We start from the raw sequence: 22,133 nt of genomic DNA on the forward strand, positions 1-22,133 counted from the left end.
CCTGTATTTGTGTAAAATTTTGGAAATAAGGTCATGCAACTGCTGCATTACTCTTCCTATAAAAGGTTGTCTCTAATCCTCTGATCTAGTAATACCAGGCTGGATTAGTTTTATCTATATATAGTATATTAATAGCTTTGAATAAATCACTGGAAAGCTTGGTGTGTGTGGCCTTATTCTCACAGTCTAATCATAAGAGCACTATACTTTTGGTTTACACATCCTTAGTAATATTAAACAAACTTGTAATAGAGGAAATATCTTTGGTTATATACACATTGTATAGGCTTATTTTTCTACTGGTGTTGGCAAGGCATTTAATTTACATGTATTGGTGGCAACTTAAAATTTTCCATTACCTACACTATAAGAGGTTTGTTTTTTTAACCTAACCATAAGAAAAATATTTATGAAGTCTAAAAGCTTGTTTTCACTTAAAGACTGTAAATGGAGAAATTAGAGGGAGGCTTTTTAAAAGAAAATTGGATCTGCAACGATGATGGTTTATTTAACAGATGAAGGTATCCATTCCATGACAACAGATACAGTAGTGAGCTGGAAATGAGAGAGCAGTTTACGTCAAACTGGTGGTGATAGAAACTGAAGGATGGGCTTTCAGTTGCTCCTTTTTTCTATTTATTTTATTAAAGCCACTCCAAAAGAGCTGATTAGTCTTTGTATAAAAACAAAAACTAAATATGAGAAGCAAGGGAAACCTCATTCTTGGAATTGGAAACAGTTGGAAATAAAGTAGATGAAGTAAAGTGTAAAACCAGTTTATCAATCTTCCCCCTCTGTACCTCTGTTTTCTCCCTTTCTTTCCTTCTCCTTTTTTCTTCCATTATTTAGCAAAGGACTTTTATGAGTTAGAGCTAAATTGCTGTTTAATCTTTCATGTCCTTGTTTCTTTCGATTAGAATGTGAAATACTATTAAGAACTCAGTTCATCATGGTGAAATTGTACAGAATTGAGAATCTTGATAAAGGTTCCATCTCAGTTGAATCACTAATTCATTAACCATGACTCTTAATCTCAGCAGTACTAAATAAAACATCCACCAATATATTTTACAGAGATGTTTAAATAGCTGCTTTTTTTAGGTATTTAAAATGTGATATAAAGGACTGGAATGTAGCTCAGTGACAAAGCACTTGCCTAGAAAGTGCAATGTCCAGGATTTGATACCCAATAACACCTCCAAAACAGTATAAAAAGTGACATGTAATTCTACACTTGCTGTTTGTAATATAGAGATATCAGGGTATGAGGCCAAAATCATAATTAAGTTTCTAAGCAGGTTGAAATAAATAGAAAAATGATAGCATGAAAGACTTAAGAATGTCATTTAATAGAATCCTCACCCTCATCGAGCTGTTGAATATAAAAGTGAGATTCTGATGCAAGCATGTTTGCATTAAATGAACTTGTGAACTATAACATTTTTGTTCCACTGTTGCCATGACTTTGTACAAATAAACTAAGGTAAGGGTCTAGGTCTGACAACCTCTGATCACAATCTGATAAAGAAAATGTAGTAGTACTGGGAAATTAACATTTAATAGAGTTTGTAATATGGAGAGGTGAGGTAAACACTTAGTGAACATCAGATTTATTAATATACGGCTGCTATTGTTAATATGTAGTGTATTTCCTTGTTACTAAGGAATAATTTATTGGAAGTGATGTAATCAAAACAATGGGTTTTATGCTTTAGGCATAAATTTTATGCTTTAGGCATTATTTTCTAGATCTTGGCTTTCTTGGCAGATGTCTTAAAGTGAAAGGAACTTTATCTTGTGGTGAATCAGGGAATGAGTCTCCATCAAAGATGAGCACACGTTCATTCCTTCCAGAGTTGGCTTAGAGGTGGATGAATGCTTCAGAGCACACCATCCTTGAGACTAACTGCATGGACAGCATTACACAGGGCTCCCGTTCAGTTGGGAGTATTTGTAGAGCCCTCTTACATGACCACGAAATGAACTGTCTCTAAGTAAATATTTCCATCTGTTGTCTCAACACTCTTTAAGCAGTTTCATTTTCTTTCTTGGCATTCTACCATACCTTATTTCATTATTTATGTAAACATTAAAATTCCAGTGGCTATACAGTAAAGCCGCATTTATGGTTTTACTCTTAAATGGTGCCTAGCCATATGATGCCTCCAAATGCTTTCCTGTTCTGGAGAGAGAAACACTCAGTTTTGTGATCAGATTCTTATCTTCTGGTTTAGGTCAAATACAGCACAGAAGCTAGCCTTTTGTTTTCGTGGCAAGAGTAACGAACTTCCATGTTACTCATAATTTTTGAGGCAAGCTAATGTCCCTGCCATCTGTGACCAAGCCCTGTGCCTTAAAACTATTTCTGAGCTGAAACATGTTTAAAACTGAAGTGTTAGACCAATCAAATATTCTAAGATAAACCTTTTACTGGTTTTACAAATAAGACACTTTTTTCTTGTTTTCTCTCTTTTTTTCTTTTTACTTTTGTCAGTTGTGGGGCTTGAACTCAGGGCCTGGGCACTGTCCCTGAGTTACCACTTGGGCCACAGTTCCACTTCCATTTTTCTAGTGGTTCATTAAAGATAAGAATCTCACAGACTTTCCTACCCAGGCTGGCTTCAAACTGCAATCCTTAGATCTCAGCCTCCTGAGTGGCTAGGATTACAGGCGTGAGCCACCAGTGATGGGCTATTTTTGTTTGGGTTTTTTTTTTGGGACAGAATCTATGGAATCCAGGGTGACATCAAAGTTGAGATCCTCCGTCTTCAACTTCCCATGTTACAGGGGACTGCACCATTCCTGACAGAAATTTAGTGATGAATGTAATATTCAAAGAAGCTTAATTCAGAGATTTAAAAGGAATGGAGTTCACATATATAGTCACTGAAACATAAAAAAAATACTTCTTAGAAGAGCTGATGTATTTCATAAGAGCTATGGGTAATGTACTAATGGTATGCATATAAGAATCTGACTTTTCTTCAGTAGTTAGGAGATGAGATACAGAAATATAACTTGTACTTATGTGGGATAGAACCATAGTGAGGGAAAGAAATACAAGAGATTACTTCCAATTTAAGAGACTGGAGCAGCATTCACAGAGGAGGGGTCAGAATGACATTTCAGTGAGATTTAGGTAAAGGAAAGGTTCTTTCAGGAAATAGTATGCATTGTGGCTCAGAAGTGAATAAGCTGTAGTTAGGGTTGTCATTGGAGAGATGGTAACTGGTTGATGATCATGTCCTAGGCACATGTCAAAACAGAATAAACTAAGTGGGTAATGAATGCAGGGCTGGTTTGACCTGGGAAAGTGTGGCAGTAAGAAAGGGAATTTCAAACTAGGCTTGAAGGGCAGAGAAGAGATTTGCTTAGGAGTCTGGGTATTCTCAAAGGAGAGGAGAACTGAGACATCAAGGCTAAACGAGCACTGAGATTGATTTTTGCTATGGAGTTGGGACAGAAAAATAACAAACTAGAGAACCTTGAATGCAAGGCTGTGGGATTTCAATTTTATCAGAGATGAATTTTAGAGTTTCTTGACACTCCCCTGCTAAGAAAGGTTCAGTAAGCAAAGTTTTGGAATGATTAGAAGTATGAGGGAAGATTGTGGGGGGGTTTTGGTTTTTGGTTTTTTGGTTTTTGGTGAAAGGATTGGGTAAATCTGGTAAAATTTTAGTATGTATAAAAGAAAGTGAGGCAATTAATGATTACAATTTAATCTTCAAATTGAATATTGATGTTTTGGGAATTTTCATTTCACCAGTAGGTATTTAATATTATACATGGCAGGCACTTGGTTACATAAGAGAAGGAAAAGACAAGTGATCTTTCCCCACAGGAGCTTAACAAGTTCAGGGAAGGGAGATCATTGAGTAACCACAGTTGTCCTGAAGAGAAATACCAAGGTAAGGGATAAGGTGTGATACAGTGAGGGAGAGGGTGTTTTAGGATCTGTGTAACCATTGAGGGAGCCTGCTCACTGTCTGGCAAAATAGCATCTCTGGCAGCAGTGGAGGTTCTGAGTGCCTCAGACCCATGGTAACCACCAACTGCAGTAATGCCCAAAGGGGAGGTGTGGTGAGGAATGAGATGAGCAGTGTAACCAGGCAAGAGTTAGGGTCTACAAGCCATGAGAGATAGCTTCAATGTTACTATAGATATGATGACAAGTCATCAGGGAGGTAGGGGGGTGGGGTGGCTAATGCTCTATGATGGGATGGTGTTAGGCTGCCCCAGTTACTCCATGTGTGAGAAGGTTGTATTAAGGCCTGGAGCAGAAGTGACAGAGATGCTGAATATTGATGGGACTGCAAACATTTTGAAGGAGGAGCAAAGTACGTTTTGATGAATTAGGTGTAGATTGTGAATACAGAGTCAAGAAACGATTTATACGGTGGATTTGTGGGATTAAACTTTATTTGGGGCAGAAGCAGATCCCCAGCACCTTAGAGTGAAGAAAGTGCCTTTCCTCCCAGCAAATACATCTGGGTTTTGAACACCTTCGCGGGAAGAACTAATGGCAGACACCTTTGACTTGGCTATAGCTGGGCGGCCCTGTGGACAACTCAGCCTACATAAGCAACTATGGCAGCCCTAGATGACTCCCAGGGTTCCAAAATGAACAAATGGATGAATTGTAGAGTCATCCACAAATAGGAAAGACTAGAAGCACTAACCATTGAGGGGGTGAGCAAAGCAAATGTAGGTCTGTTTTGGACACAAGCCTGAGATCCCTACCGAAGTTCCCAGAGGCAATGTCTAGTAGGGAGGTGGTTATGGACTTCTCGAACCAGGTTGGAGAGCTACCAGAGCTGTTACTGGTTTTGAGTTTGCAATGTCATAATGACAGGTGGAGGAGTAGGGTTGGAGTTTAGATCAAAAGTTTAGATAGGGAAGTCATTCTGCCCAGAGGAACTTATGAAACCTTTGAAGGACATTATGATGACAAAAAAAGATAGAGACTGCCCTTGGGGAATGAGTGGGTGGCTGGGCGGGGGGCAGTGCGGCTGCACAGCAAGCACTGTGAAGGTGGGCAGTGCTGAGAGGGCAGAGATGGTTCAAGAATGCTGCTGGAGCTTTTGAGAATGTTAATTGGAGGTGGCAGTGTGTATAAAGGTAATTTTCAGGAAGTTAATCATATAAACTACTTTCAGAAATATGCACTGAATGGGAGAAACAATAGGGTCAAGTGTAGTGAAGAGTTAGAGATGAGGAGGAGAGGAGAAAGAAGAGAGGAGAGAATGAGAATTGTTTGATTACACCAGAAGTTAAAATCACTGGGACAGTGCTTTTAAGTAAAGGAGCACATCAGAGTCACTTGGAGACTAAAAATCTCTGTGCTTAATTCCTTTCCCTAAATATATCTGAAGGATTTGAATTGTAGGAGTAGACGACTAGACATGAAGAGACACTCTCAGAACATGCTCTCCAAAGTGTTTTCTCCTTCCCCGCCTGAGAATGCTGTTCTAGTCTAAGAGGGATTTGCCTCCAGGATAGAGGCTGGCAGTAGTAGTAACAGACAACAGAAAGGAAGCTAAATACATGAAGGACTAGGATTGATATTTTGTGTTTTTTTTTTTAAAGTGATAACCAAAACTATCAGTAACAACACTTTTTACTAAAAGTACCTAGTTAGGCAAGTTTGGGACGAATTCTATAGAACCTCATATGCTTATGAGTTTTCAGGAAGAAATTCAATTTTTTTGGGTGGGGGGGAATCGGTCGTGGGGCTTGAACTCGGCTTGGGCGCTGTCCCCCAGCTCTTCAGCTCAAGGAGAACGCTCTACCGCTTGAGCCACAGCACCACTTCCGGTTTCCTGATGGCTTATTGGAGATAAGAGTATCACGGACTGGCTTTGAACTGCGATCCTCAGATATCAGCCTCCTGAGTAGCTAGGATTACAGGCATGAGCCACCGGCGCCCGACTGAAATTCAGTATTTTTAAGAGCATATCAAACAAGACCTTTACATCATGGAGACTCTTGTAGTTGTGTCTTTGAAACACATTTCGAAAATATTATATCAAGGAAATCCAACTACAGTCAGCTCCAAATAGAAACAAATGGGGAAAGGCTACTCGCAGTGCAAAAGGAGAATGTCTGTTTTAAGGTACCGAAGCACAGCTTCAGGGTTCTGGTCATGTTCCTGAAGACCTTGCCTACTTTCTTTTCCTCCAGTTTAATAAGCTCTGCTTATTAAATGATGAATGCTGACATTCACATTGTAAGACAAAATTGGGAATGTATGCTTGATGTCAGTCTCATGCTGGACCCTGGAAGCTGACATATAGATAATTGTAGTTCAAAGCCAAACTGGGCAGAAAAAATTTGTTAGACTCAATCTCCCAAATAACCATCAAAAAGCAAGGCTAGCAGCATAAATCAAGTGATAGAGCTCTATCTAGCCTAGCAAGCATGAGACCCTGAGTTCAAACTCCAGTATTACCTAAATAAACAAATACAATTTGGGATATATGCATTGTTTATAGACATTGTATAATTAATAGTTCCGTTTTTCATTCACAGGGTTGAGGAGTCTTCATGGTGGCAGATAGATATTGGGTGGCCTTCATGATAACTACCTTTCTCCTTTAACTACCAGAATGAGAAGTTTACCAGAATGAGAAGTAGATAGTTGTCAAAAACAAATACATTTTGAGTCTTGGAGTACTCAATAGCAGTGATTTAAAATTTAGTGAATTTTCCCACCATTTATGGCTTACAATAGTATCTGAGAATGCCCTAATTTTTATCATCTTGGAAAGACAATATTATCCAGTGAAGTACAGCCCTATTCTTAGATTGAAAACCATTAAATTTTTACCTCTTAATATATATAAGGAAGCCATAGGTGAAGGAAGTATCTACTTGGATGGATGAGACATTTATGTGGCATAATTTAGTTTGTAATAATGATGTGATAGGAATTTTTCAGTATACAGTTGTGCACTGTACTTTCTAATGAGAAGTGTTCTAAAGAATTTGCAGTTGTTCCAACTGTAAATTTCACAGATTGGGAGCATCCAGGTTTTTGTGCCAGCTGGTACCATCTTTCCATTCTTTCCCTCAGACAGTTATCTTTAGTATTGACTTTTCCTTCACAATCCTGTTTAAAAAAATACCACACATGTGTGCTTTGGTTGTAGGTGTGAATTTGAGATCTTTTTTGCCAGCTGAAGTGTTCAGAGTACATGGAAATCACTAAGTGACAGTTGGACTCTATGTTTCTTTTCTTTTCTTTGCAGGTCAAGTCAGTGATAAACCTTTTGTTTGCTGCATATACTGGAGATGTGTCTGCCCTTCGAAGGTATGTTAACAAGGGTGAATTGACTTGTATGTAGCTTTCTATTCTTTATAAATTTGCTTCTGGGTGAGCAGCCATTTTATGGCTAAGAATTCATGTCCAATTTTCCTCTAATAAAAACAATCCAAACATTAAAAAAAGACCTCTCTACTTCCAATGCCTTAGACCAGCTGCTGTCCAGTGCTGTCTTTTTCTACTTCCTATAAAAGCCAAAATCACTTTTTGCCCAATTGTTAACTACCCAACTAAGCTGACTAGTTAGTGGTTTACTGTAATTACACAATTCCCTCCCATTTTCCATTTCTACTCCTTATCTCTGGTGGACTGGAGGATCAGGGTTTTGGTATCCTACAAATCACTGTATAATACCATATATCTAATATAAGGTCTCTTGTAGAGTTGCAGCCAACCTTTAAAGTGACAAAGCTCTAGGCTTAATTCCTCCATCTATTTTTGTTGTTATTGGTCATGAACTCAGTAGTTCATTGGAGATGAGTCTCATAGACTTTTTCTGCCAGTACTGCCTTGAACCATGATCCTCAGATCTCAGCCTCCTGAGTAGCTAAGCGTATGCCACCAGTGCCTCATTCTGTTTTTAAAGTCTCCATGAGTACCTGTTAACTGTAGACTAAAATGTCAGCTTAAAGAATGTTAGTACCGATTTCTTGCTTTCTTGAGACATAAATTTTGAATTAATAGAATACCATTATTTTTTAGATCAAATAATAATGTGGTTCAGCTTAATCCTGTGAGACAATGTTTTATATTCCCCAAGGTAGCAAAGCTAAGGCAGAGGTGAAGTGGCATTTACCAAGCTCATCTGTATAAGGGAGATGAACCACAGTTCTAATTACCTTTAATGAGATCAGCAAGGGATGACACCTGACAGGCCCTTAGACTGAACCGATGGAGTAAAAGTTGTAAATGTGAATTAAATGTATTAATGTATAATGAATAGCTATGCTTGTGAATTTTCAGATTTGCCTTGTCAGCCATGGACATGGAACAGAGAGACTATGATTCTAGAACAGCACTCCATGTAGCTGCCGCAGAGGGTAATAGATGATAACACCTATGTTCACTCTCCTCCCCCCACAAGATTTAATTTGTTTAAAATTCAATACTAAAGTATTTTTTCTGTCTGTGGGTGTGTGTGGTTACAGGTCATGTGGAAGTAGTTAAGTTTTTGCTGGAAGCTTGCAAAGTAAATCCTTTCCCCAAGGACAGGTGAGTGCTTAGGTTACCTTCTGACATAATTGGAAAGTAGGTATTTTATTACACAGGATCAATGTTCAAATGATTGAAGACATTCTTGAGTCTGCTATGTTGTCTCAAAAAACAATACCTTGTCTCTGTTAGATATGTCATTTTGCCTCATATCCTCTCTCTTATCTACCAGCGGTTTCCTGTTTAGAAATGTTCAGATCTGACTATGAACACACTGTATGAAGAAGAGAGGATTTTTTTTGGTATTTGAAAAGAAAAAAATCTGTTCTCATGAGGCTTTTCAATACGCAGGGTGAACAAACATTTCCAAAAGCATGTAGGAATCTGTAAGAAAGCTGAAGTTAAAGAATTCTAAAATGAATATATTGGAGCTTGTTATTTCTGGAGTTGAGTGGAATCAATTTTAAATGACTTTGTGGAGGTTGAATTTTAATCAGTACTTCAGGAAAAGAGGAGATTTGGGAGCATAGGAAGAAGAGCACTTTATCTGTAGTAGGAGAAATCTATCTACTTGGTGTGTTTTCTGCTTCTCTTTCTCCTGGTCTACATGGTAAACTGCTATTCATCCGGTGGCAAAGCTCTCCACCTGCTGGCTAGGGCCAGGGTAAGAATGCAACCAAAGTTCAGAGGTATATGCACAGTAAACTCTTTCCTCGTATACTTGGAGGTTATATAATGGAACAGAGTGGGTGAGCCAACAGTGAGTAATCAGAATAAAAGTTCAGAATGCAAGAGAAATAAAACACTTCATGGAGAGGTTTGATATGTATGTTAAAGAGTTTGGATTTCTTATTTGAAAAATGCAGCTGCATTAAATTTGAAGCAAGTTGATAACACTTTAGTAACGAGATTGGTTCAGCTGAGCTCTATTTCTTTAAATTCTGGTCTGGATATTGTTAGTCTAGCTTGTAAGACAAGAGAAGTCTCAATATCAGTGTCTTGAAACTGTTTTCAATTTTGTAAGTTTAGTAATACTTTGGCTACCCAATTTTATTTATATAGTTGTTACAAAGAATCATTATTTCAATTCTTTATTGGACGGATTCCAAAACCTCAAGTTATGGTGATAGTCCTCCCAGTTATCCCAATATGATGCCCATCCTAGCAATTTCTAGAGCAAGAAACCTGAGTGTTTCCGTTGGTGCTTCTAATCTCCCCCAAAACACTAATTCATGATGGAAATACTGTTCTGTATTTCTTGAATTTTCTTCCCTTCATAAGGCCTATAGGAATATAAAAAAAAACTACCCATCTGACAGGTGTTAGCTGAGTAACTAACTTGGTAACTTTATGTTCATCTACTAGTACAGAATGAAAACTAGAATCAATTGTAAAATATTACTGAATGATATTATTCTTTAAATCTTTAAAGCTTTATTAGTTCATGAAGTGTTGTTTAAAAGCCATCCTCATATTGCTTTTAATCTTCCTAAAACAGTGACGCAAACATATTGCTGAAAATGATTTAAGTCTATACATGATGCCACTGACTCCTAAACTGACGAAGTCCAGTATCAAAGTAAAAGGACACTTACCTGCTTTTGAAAATCAGGACCAGGCTATCAAAAATGTTTAATAACCAGAATATTTTAAGCACCTTTTGGTTCATATTGTCACCACATTGAAAGGTAAAAGGTTCAAAACAGAGAAGGAAACCAAGAAAGGTGGTGCAGTGGCTATAGCCAATCGAGAAAGAGAGCGGCAGCTGTGGAGAAGTTAATGAGTAGCAGAGAAGGGGTAGGGTGCCGGGCCTTTGCCAAGATTAGAGAACTCACCTGTGTTTCACTCGGCCTGTGAGTTTTATCGTGCTGGTTTTACAGTGATGTCTCCTTCTGCAAAAAGCTTAAATTATGAACCCCTGTTGGCAAATTTATACACCTTATCCTGGAATTTTCATCCACCAAACTCAACAAACAATAAAGCCCTCCAAAGCACAGTTAGTATTAAAGGGGAGTTAGTCTTCTAGTTATTTCTTCAGGTTGTGGTTGTTGAGCCAGCAGCTTCCCATCCTTGCTGGACATGCTGAAAATCTGACTTCCAATATGTGACTTCCAATTTCTAGACTTCGGGGATTTATTGATTTTTTTTTTAGTTCCTAGGAACATAAATTTTCTGCCAAAGGCTAATGTGGTACACATTGTGTGCTTGAATTTCTTTGAAAATTTTATTTAAAAAGAGATAGTTTGTGTTTTTCATGAAGTTAAACTTGATGACCTAGAGAGGCAGTATTCTGTCAACTCGATAGTAAACAAGGTTCTTTAACAGTTCTCTTCCTCCTCAATATCCCACCTTGTCTCTGACACCACTCTTTTAACTTTAAATCCATTTCTGCTATTTATTTTCACTTGTACTATTGCTCAAATGTCTAAATTGGGCAATATAAAACATTTAACATATTTAAAACCTAGGATGCTAGTTGACCATCTTTGTTCATAAATTACCTAATGATCCTGTCCATACTGTGCCACTTGATTAGGTGGAACAACACCCCCATGGATGAAGCGCTGCACTTTGGACACCATGATGTATTTAAAATCCTCCAGGAATACCAAGTCCAGTACACACCTCAAGGAGATTCTGACAATGGAAAGGAAAATCAAACTGTCCATAAGAATCTTGATGGATTGTTATAATGGTCTTAAATTCCAAGATGTAAATCACTTACCTATTTAATTGTGGAAAATGGTTATGAAGAACATGTGTATTCTATCTGGTAGTGATGTATATTTTACACTTATCATTTCAGTGTTACTGGACTTTTCTTCATTGTGCACACAGGACAAATCTTATTTCTTTGGCAAAAATAGAAATAAAACAATCTCCCTCCATAATGTGAGAAATATTTACCTCGTGCATTGTATAATTTGATGTAAAAGAAATAGTTATCAATCCTAGCATATAACTGTGTGATCTTCATGATTTGTGTGTTTTATGAATTTTCAATTTATAGTGATCTGCTTGTATGCATTTGTAAATTAAGCTGTTATATAGTCTGTCCATAGGGGTTGAGACTGTCTTTAGAAGCAAACAGTGTGATTTTCAAGACTTCCAATATAGATTTAGTCTGAATGTTTGAAAAGTTATATGCACTTATGGTTGAGTGTTTAAAATGTCTCTTACCATCCTCACCTAACAGTGTAACTCTTTAAAATTATAATAGTTAACAACTGTTAATATAATAAGCCAATTCTGATTAGATTTTATCAGGGAATCTGTTTAAGATATGTTTGGTGACCAAAATATATATGTGATATAGTTATACTTTTGAAAATTTTTCCTTTTTCTATATCCCTTTAGTCCAGCCTCTTTTCTCAGATGTTTCACTATCTGCCTCTTCCCCTTTAGCTGGGAAAATGAGTGCTGGCATACTATGCAGTTTTCATGTTTCCACTGTAAGTCAGTAAATGCCTCATATTTCTGGCATTGAAGCTATAACTTTGCCATTTGTCTACAGAAGATGAACCAGACATGAAGTTACTAAGTATAAATTAGCCAAATTAATCAGTCTAAAGAATGAAGGTATGTACTATTACAGATCTGTTAGAAGTTATTTTTCAGCTTCTAGGATAAAGACAAAACTTAAAATGCTTTAAGCTACCAGTTACTAAGATGTTATGGGAACTGCTACAACCAATCTGTTTTTAAACCCATTAGAAATCTAGACCAAGTTATTTGTCCTCTTTGGGACTCCTGGATTGCTCCAGGTACCTTCAAATATTCTACTGTATAGTTTTGGTGGGGTCCACAGTTCAATAATAAGAAAAAGCCATTTTATTTAAAATTGAGGCTCATCATGTTCTTGTCTTGGGGAAGTAACTCATGGTTAATTTAGAAAGAGAATTCAGAAAGGAAAGAGCAGAATTTTCTAGGAATTGCACCTAGTTTATCATATTATTCCTTGGAGGAGATAAAAAGGTATATTAGGATTTATGATATTAAGCACATGTGCACACACACGCATGCACAAATGGACTTCTTTGAAGCTACATTTTATGTAATGAGCAAAATTCTCAACTACACAAATGCTACCACATTAAAGTGGCAATTTCCTTTTTCCCCATCAGCACAAACTGCTGCTTTCCTCTTTTATGGCACCTCACTCATGCCAGAAGCCTCTGGTACTTTGATTTTTGCTTTTAGTCTGAGTGCTTCAACCATTCCCAGGCCAGCAATTCTGGTGAAACCATGGCCAGGGCCCCTTAGCAGCACCAGGCAGCAACCAAGCTGTTCCCAAGTTCCAGATACTGTAAGAAGAGGATGGTGGGTAGGTAACTAGTCCTGTGGCTATGCCCCTCCCCCACAGACCTGTCAAGCCATGTGAGTAGGAGGTGCTTGCAAGTAAGCACCAAACACCACCAAAAGGTGTTAGGTGGTAGACATGTTTTAATTGAAGTCAATTGAGATAACTGCTCAAACAGGAGTTTTGTGATTAAAATGAAACATTACAGTGGTTCAGTTGTGTGGCTTTGGATTCAGTGATTTGTGGCTTTTGACTCAATAACTTTGAGGCTTTTCTCTAATAACAAGAGGTTCTGACTATGATTTGGGAACAAAAAGAGTTCTCTTATTTTCTAAGATCAAACTGTTCTGTAGAATCTTTGTGGTTTAGTTAAATATGCCCTTACTTACCCAGGCTGTTACTTATGACTGTGAGCTTGGTCTTGAGCTGACCCTTTGCTATTGGCCGGTAATGAGTACATTTGGTGTAAATGCTTATTGACTGTGCTGTCAACTGCTGTCATGGGTAAACTCCAAAGACCTTTTTTTTTTGGCATTAGGACTATATGAGTTTTGTATCACCAAGAGCTTTAGAAGGTCATGTTAATTTCAGGCTGTGTCCACACTGTTGTTCTGCTGATCTTGGTTCTAATGGCCCTATTTTTGGTGATATGCTGTACCTCTGCTGCCCACACTGCCCTTGAGCTGCACAGCAGGATTTGCTATTGCTATTGTCTGTCTGGAAGGGACTGAATGACCATGAGGTCATTACACAGCTATGAATGTATTTGCTTCCAACATCTCCCAAAGTGAGTCTAATCTTAAAACTATAAATTGTAAGTATTCTGAAATTGGAAAACATTTATTTTAAATAAAATTAGGTAATGTTGCTTTTAAAGCATAATAAATACATGTATCAAAACTGTGTGAAAAATGAACTTTCTTAAAATATTTTTTTTCTTTTGGCACTGGGTTGGAAACTCTCTTGGGCATAGGACCATGGTAAAAATTGGTTCCAAATCCATTTCTGATGCCTACCATGAAACAGGGAGCTGGCAATACCAGGATGAGACCGTAAGAAACTCATCCTTGAAGCTCATGAGGGTAGGTGAGCTGTTCTGCTCTAGAAGCCAGTCCTCTGCTTTGACAGTTGCACATACTTGCTGAAGTGAGCTACTGACCAAACATATCGTTGAATGAAAGAAGAGATGTTTTTCATGAAGCTTTAAAATCTACTTGGAGAGCTGATCCCAGTGTTGCCACAACACGATCTTAGCTGGACCAACTGGAAAACCTCAGTTCCTAACTAACTCATCCCACGTGGGGATGGCATTCTCCTCCAGAGCCAGAAACCCTGCTTACAGCTCATTCCTTTCAGGCTTAGGGGGTTTGGTTTTTCTAAGGATATAGAAATTGTATGCACACCATGGCCATTACATTTTCACCTATCAGAGTTCTTTATCACACACTTAGTCCCTTGGCCAAAGGAGCCACCTTGTCACTACATCTACTCTAACCCACTCTTACAGATGTCACAGAAACTGAGAGTGGGCCATGAAACAGAACTCACAGTCCATGTTCTGTCCCTACATGTTACAACACAGACCATACCCGCTATGGATGGAATAAGCATTTTAACTTATTCATGTGTATTGGTTAAGGCCTTTCCTCTGCTGATTTTTGTTTCTTTGACAATAGTGGGGTTTTGATTCAGTCTTGAGCTCAGACTTACAAGGCAGACCCTTGACCACTTGAAACACACCTCCAGGCCTGCTTTTCTGCTAGTTAATGGGAGATAGTCTGTTTCATGGACATCTGTGCCCAGTCTGGCTTCAAATTTCAATCCTTAGATCTCAGCCTTTGCATAGCTACATTAACAGGAATGAGCCACCATGCCTGGCTCTCTGCTGAGTTTTAAGGATGGGCATAGTTGCTTCAGTGTTAAGTCCTGCCTATAGTCAATTTTAGCTGCACATTATATCTCCCTAGATAGAAGGTGACAATAAATGTATGGAAAATCTCAGCTCATTCTTTATACAGTGATGTCATTTTATTACTGTAGAATATTTTTTTAGAGGTTTGGACTACCTAATTTCATTAGCTAATTATCATAGTAAGGTGAATACATTTATACATCAGAGCATAAATGGTTCTAGTGCCAAGAGGCTTTCTGGGAAAGGGAATTACAAAATTAGGTTCGGAAGGGACATGATTTACTAGATAAGAGAAGGTATGTGTATTTGGGGATGGGAAGGATTCAAAAAGGCAATTACTTAAAAATGAGGTGAGAAAGGTAAAACAACTGAACGGAAAGCATTAAAGATAGATTGAGGTTCTCGCTTTCATTCTGGAGCCTGACCCTGGGTCTAAGCCTCCTATAGCCAGCCATGCCCATTTCGGCCTCTGAAATGTGTGCTGTAACAGTAAGACAATCAACCATAACAGCAAAAATACCAAGACTTCATGAGCAAGAAATAGGGAAAGGCTGCAAACACACAAACAGGTATTTAATGTATTGTAATAGAATTATGGATATTACAGAAGAATGCATGAATTTGATAATAGGTATTTCATAAAAAGCTTCTACCTTTTAGACCGCCTATGTTCTTTGTATTATCCAGTGTAACTTAAGTAAGTTTATGTATGTTTGATCAATGTAGATCATTTCAAGTTCTCAGTGAGTACAGCAAGCACAGAGCTAAAAGTTACTTCGTTAACATATGGAAGCTGAGTATCACTGAGTCATATTATTTGAGAGCTATATAAATTTATCTTAGTAGGTTATAAAAACAATATTGATTAGCCTTCCTGCAACTAGTTTAAATGTTATTTCTCTGCAGTTGAGGATTTTTTTTTTTTTAAAAAACGAGACATTTATATTATTTGGGGCTTTTGGCTATGTTTACTTGGCAAAAATCTTAAGCTTTAATAAGTAAGGTGACTGCACTAGAAAATATGGTTCAGTGACTTAACATCTTGAGATTATAAGAGCATGGATATTTTGTTTACTGATGTTTCCCAAACATTTATGACTAATGCTGGCTCATGGCAGGTTCTTTATATCTGACCATTTAAAAAAATAAGAATTTTCTTTTGCAATACTAGGGTTGAACCCAGGAGACTCATAGTTGTTAGGCAAACCACCACTTGAGGTACCCACTGCTATTTTGTTTTCATTTATTTATTTATTTTTGCTAATACTGGGTTTAAACTCAGCTCCTTGTGCTTGCTTGAATGGCACTCTGCTACCTGATCCATGCTTGTAGTCCTGCTTTTTTAATGATTATTTTGAAGATGGGGGGGGTCTCATGGACATTATTGCTTGGGCTGGTCTCAAACCACAATCTTCTGTGTCTCTTACTTAGCCTTCTGAGTAGCTAGATTTATAGGGATGAGTTAGAGGTGTTAGAGATAGGGTCTCACTAGATTTGTTCGTGCTGGTATAGATCTCACAATCCTCCAGCCTCCGCTATGCCCTGGGATTATATAATGTGCTACCACACCTAGCTTTTAATAAATGAATAATAAAAGATATCACTCAGGCAAATGCTCTGAGTGATTTAAAAGGTAAATAAAGAATTTTTTAAATGCTATCTGGGATAGCCAGATGTGACATAGCACTATTTTTGTTCTTTAAGACTTGCCTTCAGGGCTGGGAATGTGGCTTAGTGATAAGAGTGCTTGCCTAGCATGCATGAAGCCCTGGGTTCGATTCCTTAGTACCACATAAACAGAAAAAGCCAGAAGTGGTGCTGTGGTTCAAGTGGTAGAGTGCTAGCCTTGAGTAAAAGAAGCTCAGGGACAGTGCCCAGGCCCTGAGTTAAAGCTCCAGAACTGGCACCAAAAAAACAAAACAAACAAACAAACAAAAAAAAACCATCTTCAAATTCGACTAAATTGACTTTACTTAATGTCACTTCAGAACAATTTTCTTTCCTTAATAATGAAAAGTTGGTCCCAGGTGGTACATGTACTGTCTGAGGATAAACCACCATCCTAGATATATTTACACATCCCTCAAGCCAGATTAGTTCATTGACAACTTATAATGGTCAATTTTGTAAGAACACAAGCTGCTCTCTCAATCTGCCATAGTGATTCTGATTATAAGCAGAATAAGGGCAAAACAGTGAAATAGGAAATAGTGTTATCTTAATAATCAAATAGGAAAATAATGTTATTAATCTTATTTTAAAGACATATTTTAATGAGATAAATATTATACTAATTCATAATGCAGCAACTTTATATATCTTTATACTAAATACTAATATTAGAATTTTAATACTTCAAATCATTTAAAGCACAGCAATTAAAGACAACATCTTAAAAATGTTGTGTTTCTCAACCATTCCAATGAAAAAGCAGACAAAATCCAGTCCAGCCAATGCTATCTTATGTAAAAATGGAGAGAGCGTTTCAGTCTGTACGCAGCACTGAGTTATATGTACATACTACATTTAATGCACTACATAGACTTAAGCTGTACTTTAAGAAAATTATCACCCAAATAGAAGCAAAACCCGTATGTAAGAACATAGTTGTGGTGAAGATGAAGAGATGACGTTCAGCCATATAAAAGCCTATGTGAAAGCTCCCTGCAAACCCCAAGAGCCAGTCCTTGGAACAACTGGTTTGTTTCAATGCTAATGAGGAAGAAGAAAAAAATGCATGGCACACTGCACCAAAATTCACCCATCCAAAAAGTGTCTGGAAAAAGTACAGAAGAGATCACGGGACATTTGCAAATATAATTTGTCAGAAATACATATTAATCAGCAAAAACATGAAGTTCTCAAGGCAGTTACACAAAACTTGGGTTTTGATCATTTGACTCTCCCATTATCTCTGGTGAATGATTCAAGTTATTTAGTTATTATTTTTTCTACTCCTTTCTCAATTTTGTGAGTAATAGACTACAGATTGATAGCAATAAAACAAGTTAACCCCTTAAATTTCTATGTCTGTCTACATGTGAAATTTCAAGTTTAAGAAAATAAGGTGTTTTTCTCCTACTCAGTAGTAGGATGGCTAATGTTGACAAAGTATTATGTCATCGTATATAAACTTGACTGTGAATTATGTCACAGGTATAGTAATGGAAAACTTCCAATCATATTTAAAGCAGAGACAACACATAAGAATTCTCTAAAACAAATTTACCATCACTACATTAAATTGGTACCTAAATATCCATGTATCTAGCCAATGACCTACAGTAGCTAGATGTTACCACGCTTCTCACCTTTCCCAAAGGAATCTCTTTCTAGTCTTGATGCTTTGAGTGTATCTGGATATTTTCCATTTGCAAATTCCACTCTGCATAGAGTGCTTTTCTTTCCATTGAACCTTCAAGAAGATAATGAAACCCTTCAAAATAACATGTTTCAGAATTAGGGAAATATCCACTTGCTATCAACAGTTTGTAGCAAAACTCTTGTTCTTTCATTTCCCTAGAAACACAGCATATGAAGGAACAGAGTAGCAGGAGAAATCACACATTGGAAGAAAGTGTCTCCAGAGAAGATGAGAGGAATTCGCGTTTACACTGTGGTCATCTGCAAAAAGACAAAATGTAGTTAAGATCATTATATGGATCCTGTGACATGCAAATGCATACATTTAACATTACTGTCCATTCTACAATGGAGTAGCAGAAAGATGCTTCCAACAGCAAATAACCAGCATGAAATTAAAGTCTTCAGCATGTCCTAACCATTTTCCTGGACTAATCAAGACCTTTTATGTCACTTAAGCTGATGGATTATACTTTCCAGCCTGCTGACTCAATTTTGTGAATTCGTCCAGACAGACTATATAAAGCTTTCTGCTGTTAAGCAAGTCTAGTGACAGAGCAATGTGGCAAATCTGCCCATGCAAAACAAGTGTGGAAATGCTGAACTATATGCCGGAGGGAGAGGGATGAGAGGGAAATGAAATGATGAATTTCCCGTTAAGGTCATTCAGTAGGTAAAATAAATGAAACCTGGGTTACAGATACAGGCAAAAAGAGGAGAATTATTATGAGAACTCCTTTACCTCCTGCACTAGTGCTTACTGCCCTGGAACAGAGGAACTTGCCGACAGTAAAATGTTTATCCAAGAATCCTAGCTTGCCCTTGAATTCCTAATTTTCTGCTCGTTCTGTTAGACCAGACAATCACTGTCAGTAGTGATCCTGTCCTCTGCAATGTCTGAAGATATTTCTCATCATCAAGACTGGGTGTGTCTACTGGCTTCTACCTACTAAACATCTTTTGGGCAAAAAATAGTGCATAACAAGTTATCTAGCCACAAATGCCAAGGTACTAGGATTGAGACACATGACACTGAACTGTAAAAGCCTCTTAAGATTTTCCAAATCCCAAGCACTCAATGGTAAGTACTATACAGTATGGTTGTAGGAAAATTCTTTGGCACTGAAAAGCACATTAAAGGGCTTGCCTCCATATTGCAGCCTGGTTGACAGTGCAAATTTATAGTTAAGCTAGTCTACTTAGAGGTGGGGAAAGAGAAGGAGAAAGAAGCAGAAGGACAGGAACCCTGATTCAAATCCTGTTACTGTGTGACCGTGGCATGTCACTTACCCGTTCTAAATATCAAGATCCTTGAATATGTAGAAATTGGGCAACACTAGCATATGGATTTGTTGAAAGGACTGAATTAGAGGGCATATGTAAAATGTTCGGCATAGCAGAAAAAAATAGTGACAATAAATGTTCTTAGTTTGAGCTGTGGACAAAGGCTTCTAAGAGAGTAGTCTGGTTCTGTTAGAAGTCCACGGAGAAAGTTATTATACAGAAAATCCAGACTAAATTAATGCCTAAGTCATGTTGCAGCAAATACTGATGCTCTGACTCACTTTAGACAATTTCCTCAGGAGCGTCTTACTCCTGAGGCTGCACCAGGCATCAGTCCCTGGGGTCACAGTACTCTAGAACTGAAACCGCAGACTTGGTAGAAATCATTCAGCCCTGAGAGCTGCATCCATTTCAGGATACATGCCCTAATTCTAAAAGCAGGTGCTAAATGGAAGTCACAGCTAAGACTGAGGATTGACACTAGTCCGATTTTTACTCAATCTAATAATGTTGCGCCTCTACGCTAGTGTCCTTTTAGCTCTTTAGGTCTTTCATGGCTTTACCTGGAAACTTTGGTTGGCTGTGTGACTGACTTATTTTGTTCTACAAATAAAATGAACAAAATCATAGAGAATGGAATGGAATGGCTATAGGGGCATCCAAAGACCACAAACCCATTTCCTGACATTTAATTGCAGTATTTAAATTGCTCTCACACTGACTCAAAAAGAAGCTATCCTGCTTGCACAGATGGAGGAAACTAATCCATCTTATGTTCCCAAGGTCATAGGAACAACAGCAATGGCAGAGTTGGAACTCTGCCTGCCAAACCCTAATCACAGGCCTCTCACCCGCAGGCGATGCTGCCTTCATCTTAAAAAGCGGAATAAAGCACTCGATCTCTGTACAAACAGGCTCTTTAGGGTGTATGTTTTGAATGAAGCCAAGCCTAGATATTTGTGGGATATATTCCAGAATGGAGAATAAGAGGCAGCCAGTTCAAGTGTATTCAAACACTTGTTTTACCATTTATTGACTATTACATCCTAGTTTATACCTAACTCAAAGGATTTCCATGAAGAAGTGCCTGTGCCTGGCATATGGGACATATTTAATAAGTGCCACCTATCAACTCATCAATGGTCGTGGTGAGGATAGCGATATAACTTACGGACAAGAGAGGTAAAAGATCCATCTAGAGTCCTTGTTTGTTTCATCAATTTTCTGAATCAGACTTCCCATTCTTGTGTAAGGCTTATATGCACTTTTTTTTGGCTTATACTGGGGCTTGAATTCAGAACCTCTCAGTTACTTGACTTGTGTTCACCCACAACAGAGACTCTACCAGTTGATCCACGCCTTCAGTGGGCTTTTTATTAGTTCACTAAAGACTTGTCTCATCAACTTTTCTGCCTGGGTTAGCTTCAAACCTTGATCCTCCAGGTCTCAGCCTCCTGAGTAACAAGGATTAGCATGAGCCACTAGCACCTGGCAGTTACTTGTCACTTCCTTTTTTCTTAGTAGTATTGGAGTTTGAACTCAGTGTCATGCACGTGGTAGGCAGGTACTCTACCACTTGAACCGTGCCTCCTGCCTTTTTTTTAGCAGTGTCTGGATACTACATTATACAGATAAAGGTTCACTGTACCAATGGAATAGGGATAGTAGTTAATTTTTAATGACTTTTAGCCTGTGTTTCAGGCTAAAGAAAAAAGTTTACATAAGAATCTTGAGTCCAAGCAGGTATTACTGAGGCCACATAAATGCATTCCCCAGGTGCATGGATACCCAGAGATACCCTGTACCCCATCCCTCTCACTTGGCTCTCCCTCATCTCCTCCCATTATTGAACACACATTTTTGTTAGGAACTAGGTATAAAGTCATGACTCAGGGTTTTTTTTTTAAAGCATTACAGAAAAAGCCCTTTAAAAATGAACTGGAAGAACTCCATGTGGAAACAGGCTTAAAAATTAAACAGCATCAGCAAAAACCTAGCCAACCCCCCAAAAAAAATCTTTCAGAGGAAGGATTCCAGGCTGAAAGGCAAACAATACTATTTGATATACTGGAAAAATATTCTCTTAAAAGAAGATTCTCTCCTTTGATTAACAATCACTCTCACTGAGCCATTTGTTCTAGCGAGCTCTTTGCAACTTCAGGAGCTAGTAATGCAAAGTAGTCCTCAGGTATAAAGCAAGTGAAGTGGTTTCATTGCTGCTAAGAATGTAGAGCTAAAATTTAGAATAATAGTCACTGTCAAGCACTAGCGCCTAAAACCAGCACGCCTAAGGCTAATACCCTGTTATTGGCCCCAGGAATGACTAACACAATTTCCTACCAGAAAATTCTTAGCTCTTTAATATGTGAAATTTCAACAGGGACAGAAATTCTAATTTGAAAGGGTTTACAAAAGGAGACACAAGTTTGAAATACCATCTAATATTGTCTGGAGGGTGTTGAATGCCAAGAATAAAAATCTGATAATGTTTGTTGAAACTGTAGTAGGCTCCAACCTGTTAAGGCTCATCCAGAAAATACCCTCTGCTTGACTTTGCAGAGATTTCTTCTCACAAGCAGGATCTGCCACAACACCTGCCTGCCACAGAGGGCGCACGGTCTAGGAGTGGAGGGCAGCAACACCTGGGCCCCAGCACTTACCATACTGTCAAATTCTACAGGGCCCATAATCCGTGCTACTTCATCAAACTCCTCTGGGGACATGGGGAGCAAGTTATCTGTGGTCTGTAGTCTAGAAGGATGGCTGAAACAGGAAAAAGGGAGAGGAATGTTAGTACTTAA

The 22,133-nt window shown here is 38.1% G+C and overlaps 2 protein-coding genes across 2 annotated transcripts in view; one reads left to right on the plus strand and one right to left on the minus strand.

The window, feature by feature from the left end:
* Gls (glutaminase) overlaps window positions 1-13,685 on the plus strand; it is a 78,182-nt gene extending 64,497 nt beyond the window's left edge. Inside the window, exons 15-18 of the mRNA XM_069995673.1 lie at window positions 7,248-7,309; window positions 8,285-8,361; window positions 8,470-8,533; window positions 11,010-13,685. Coding sequence (XP_069851774.1) covers window positions 7,248-7,309; window positions 8,285-8,361; window positions 8,470-8,533; window positions 11,010-11,166 — 360 coding nt within the window. The 3' untranslated portion in view covers window positions 11,167-13,685. The remainder of the gene's footprint in view (window positions 1-7,247; window positions 7,310-8,284; window positions 8,362-8,469; window positions 8,534-11,009) is intronic.
* A 3,797-nt stretch (window positions 13,686-17,482) lies between these two features.
* The window catches only part of Stat1 (signal transducer and activator of transcription 1), a 41,996-nt gene continuing 37,345 nt past the window's right edge, over window positions 17,483-22,133 (minus strand). Inside the window, exons 24-25 of the mRNA XM_069995672.1 lie at window positions 21,993-22,095; window positions 17,483-18,309 (exon numbers count right to left, since the gene is read on the minus strand). Of these exons, the coding sequence (XP_069851773.1) occupies window positions 18,295-18,309; window positions 21,993-22,095 (118 nt within the window). The 3' untranslated portion in view covers window positions 17,483-18,294. The remainder of the gene's footprint in view (window positions 18,310-21,992; window positions 22,096-22,133) is intronic.

The sequence above is a fragment of the Dipodomys merriami genome, unplaced genomic scaffold (assembly GCF_024711535.1).
Source record: "Dipodomys merriami isolate MVZ:Mamm:240054 unplaced genomic scaffold, mDipMer1.0.p SCAF_49, whole genome shotgun sequence".
NCBI lineage: Eukaryota > Metazoa > Chordata > Mammalia > Rodentia > Heteromyidae > Dipodomys > Dipodomys merriami.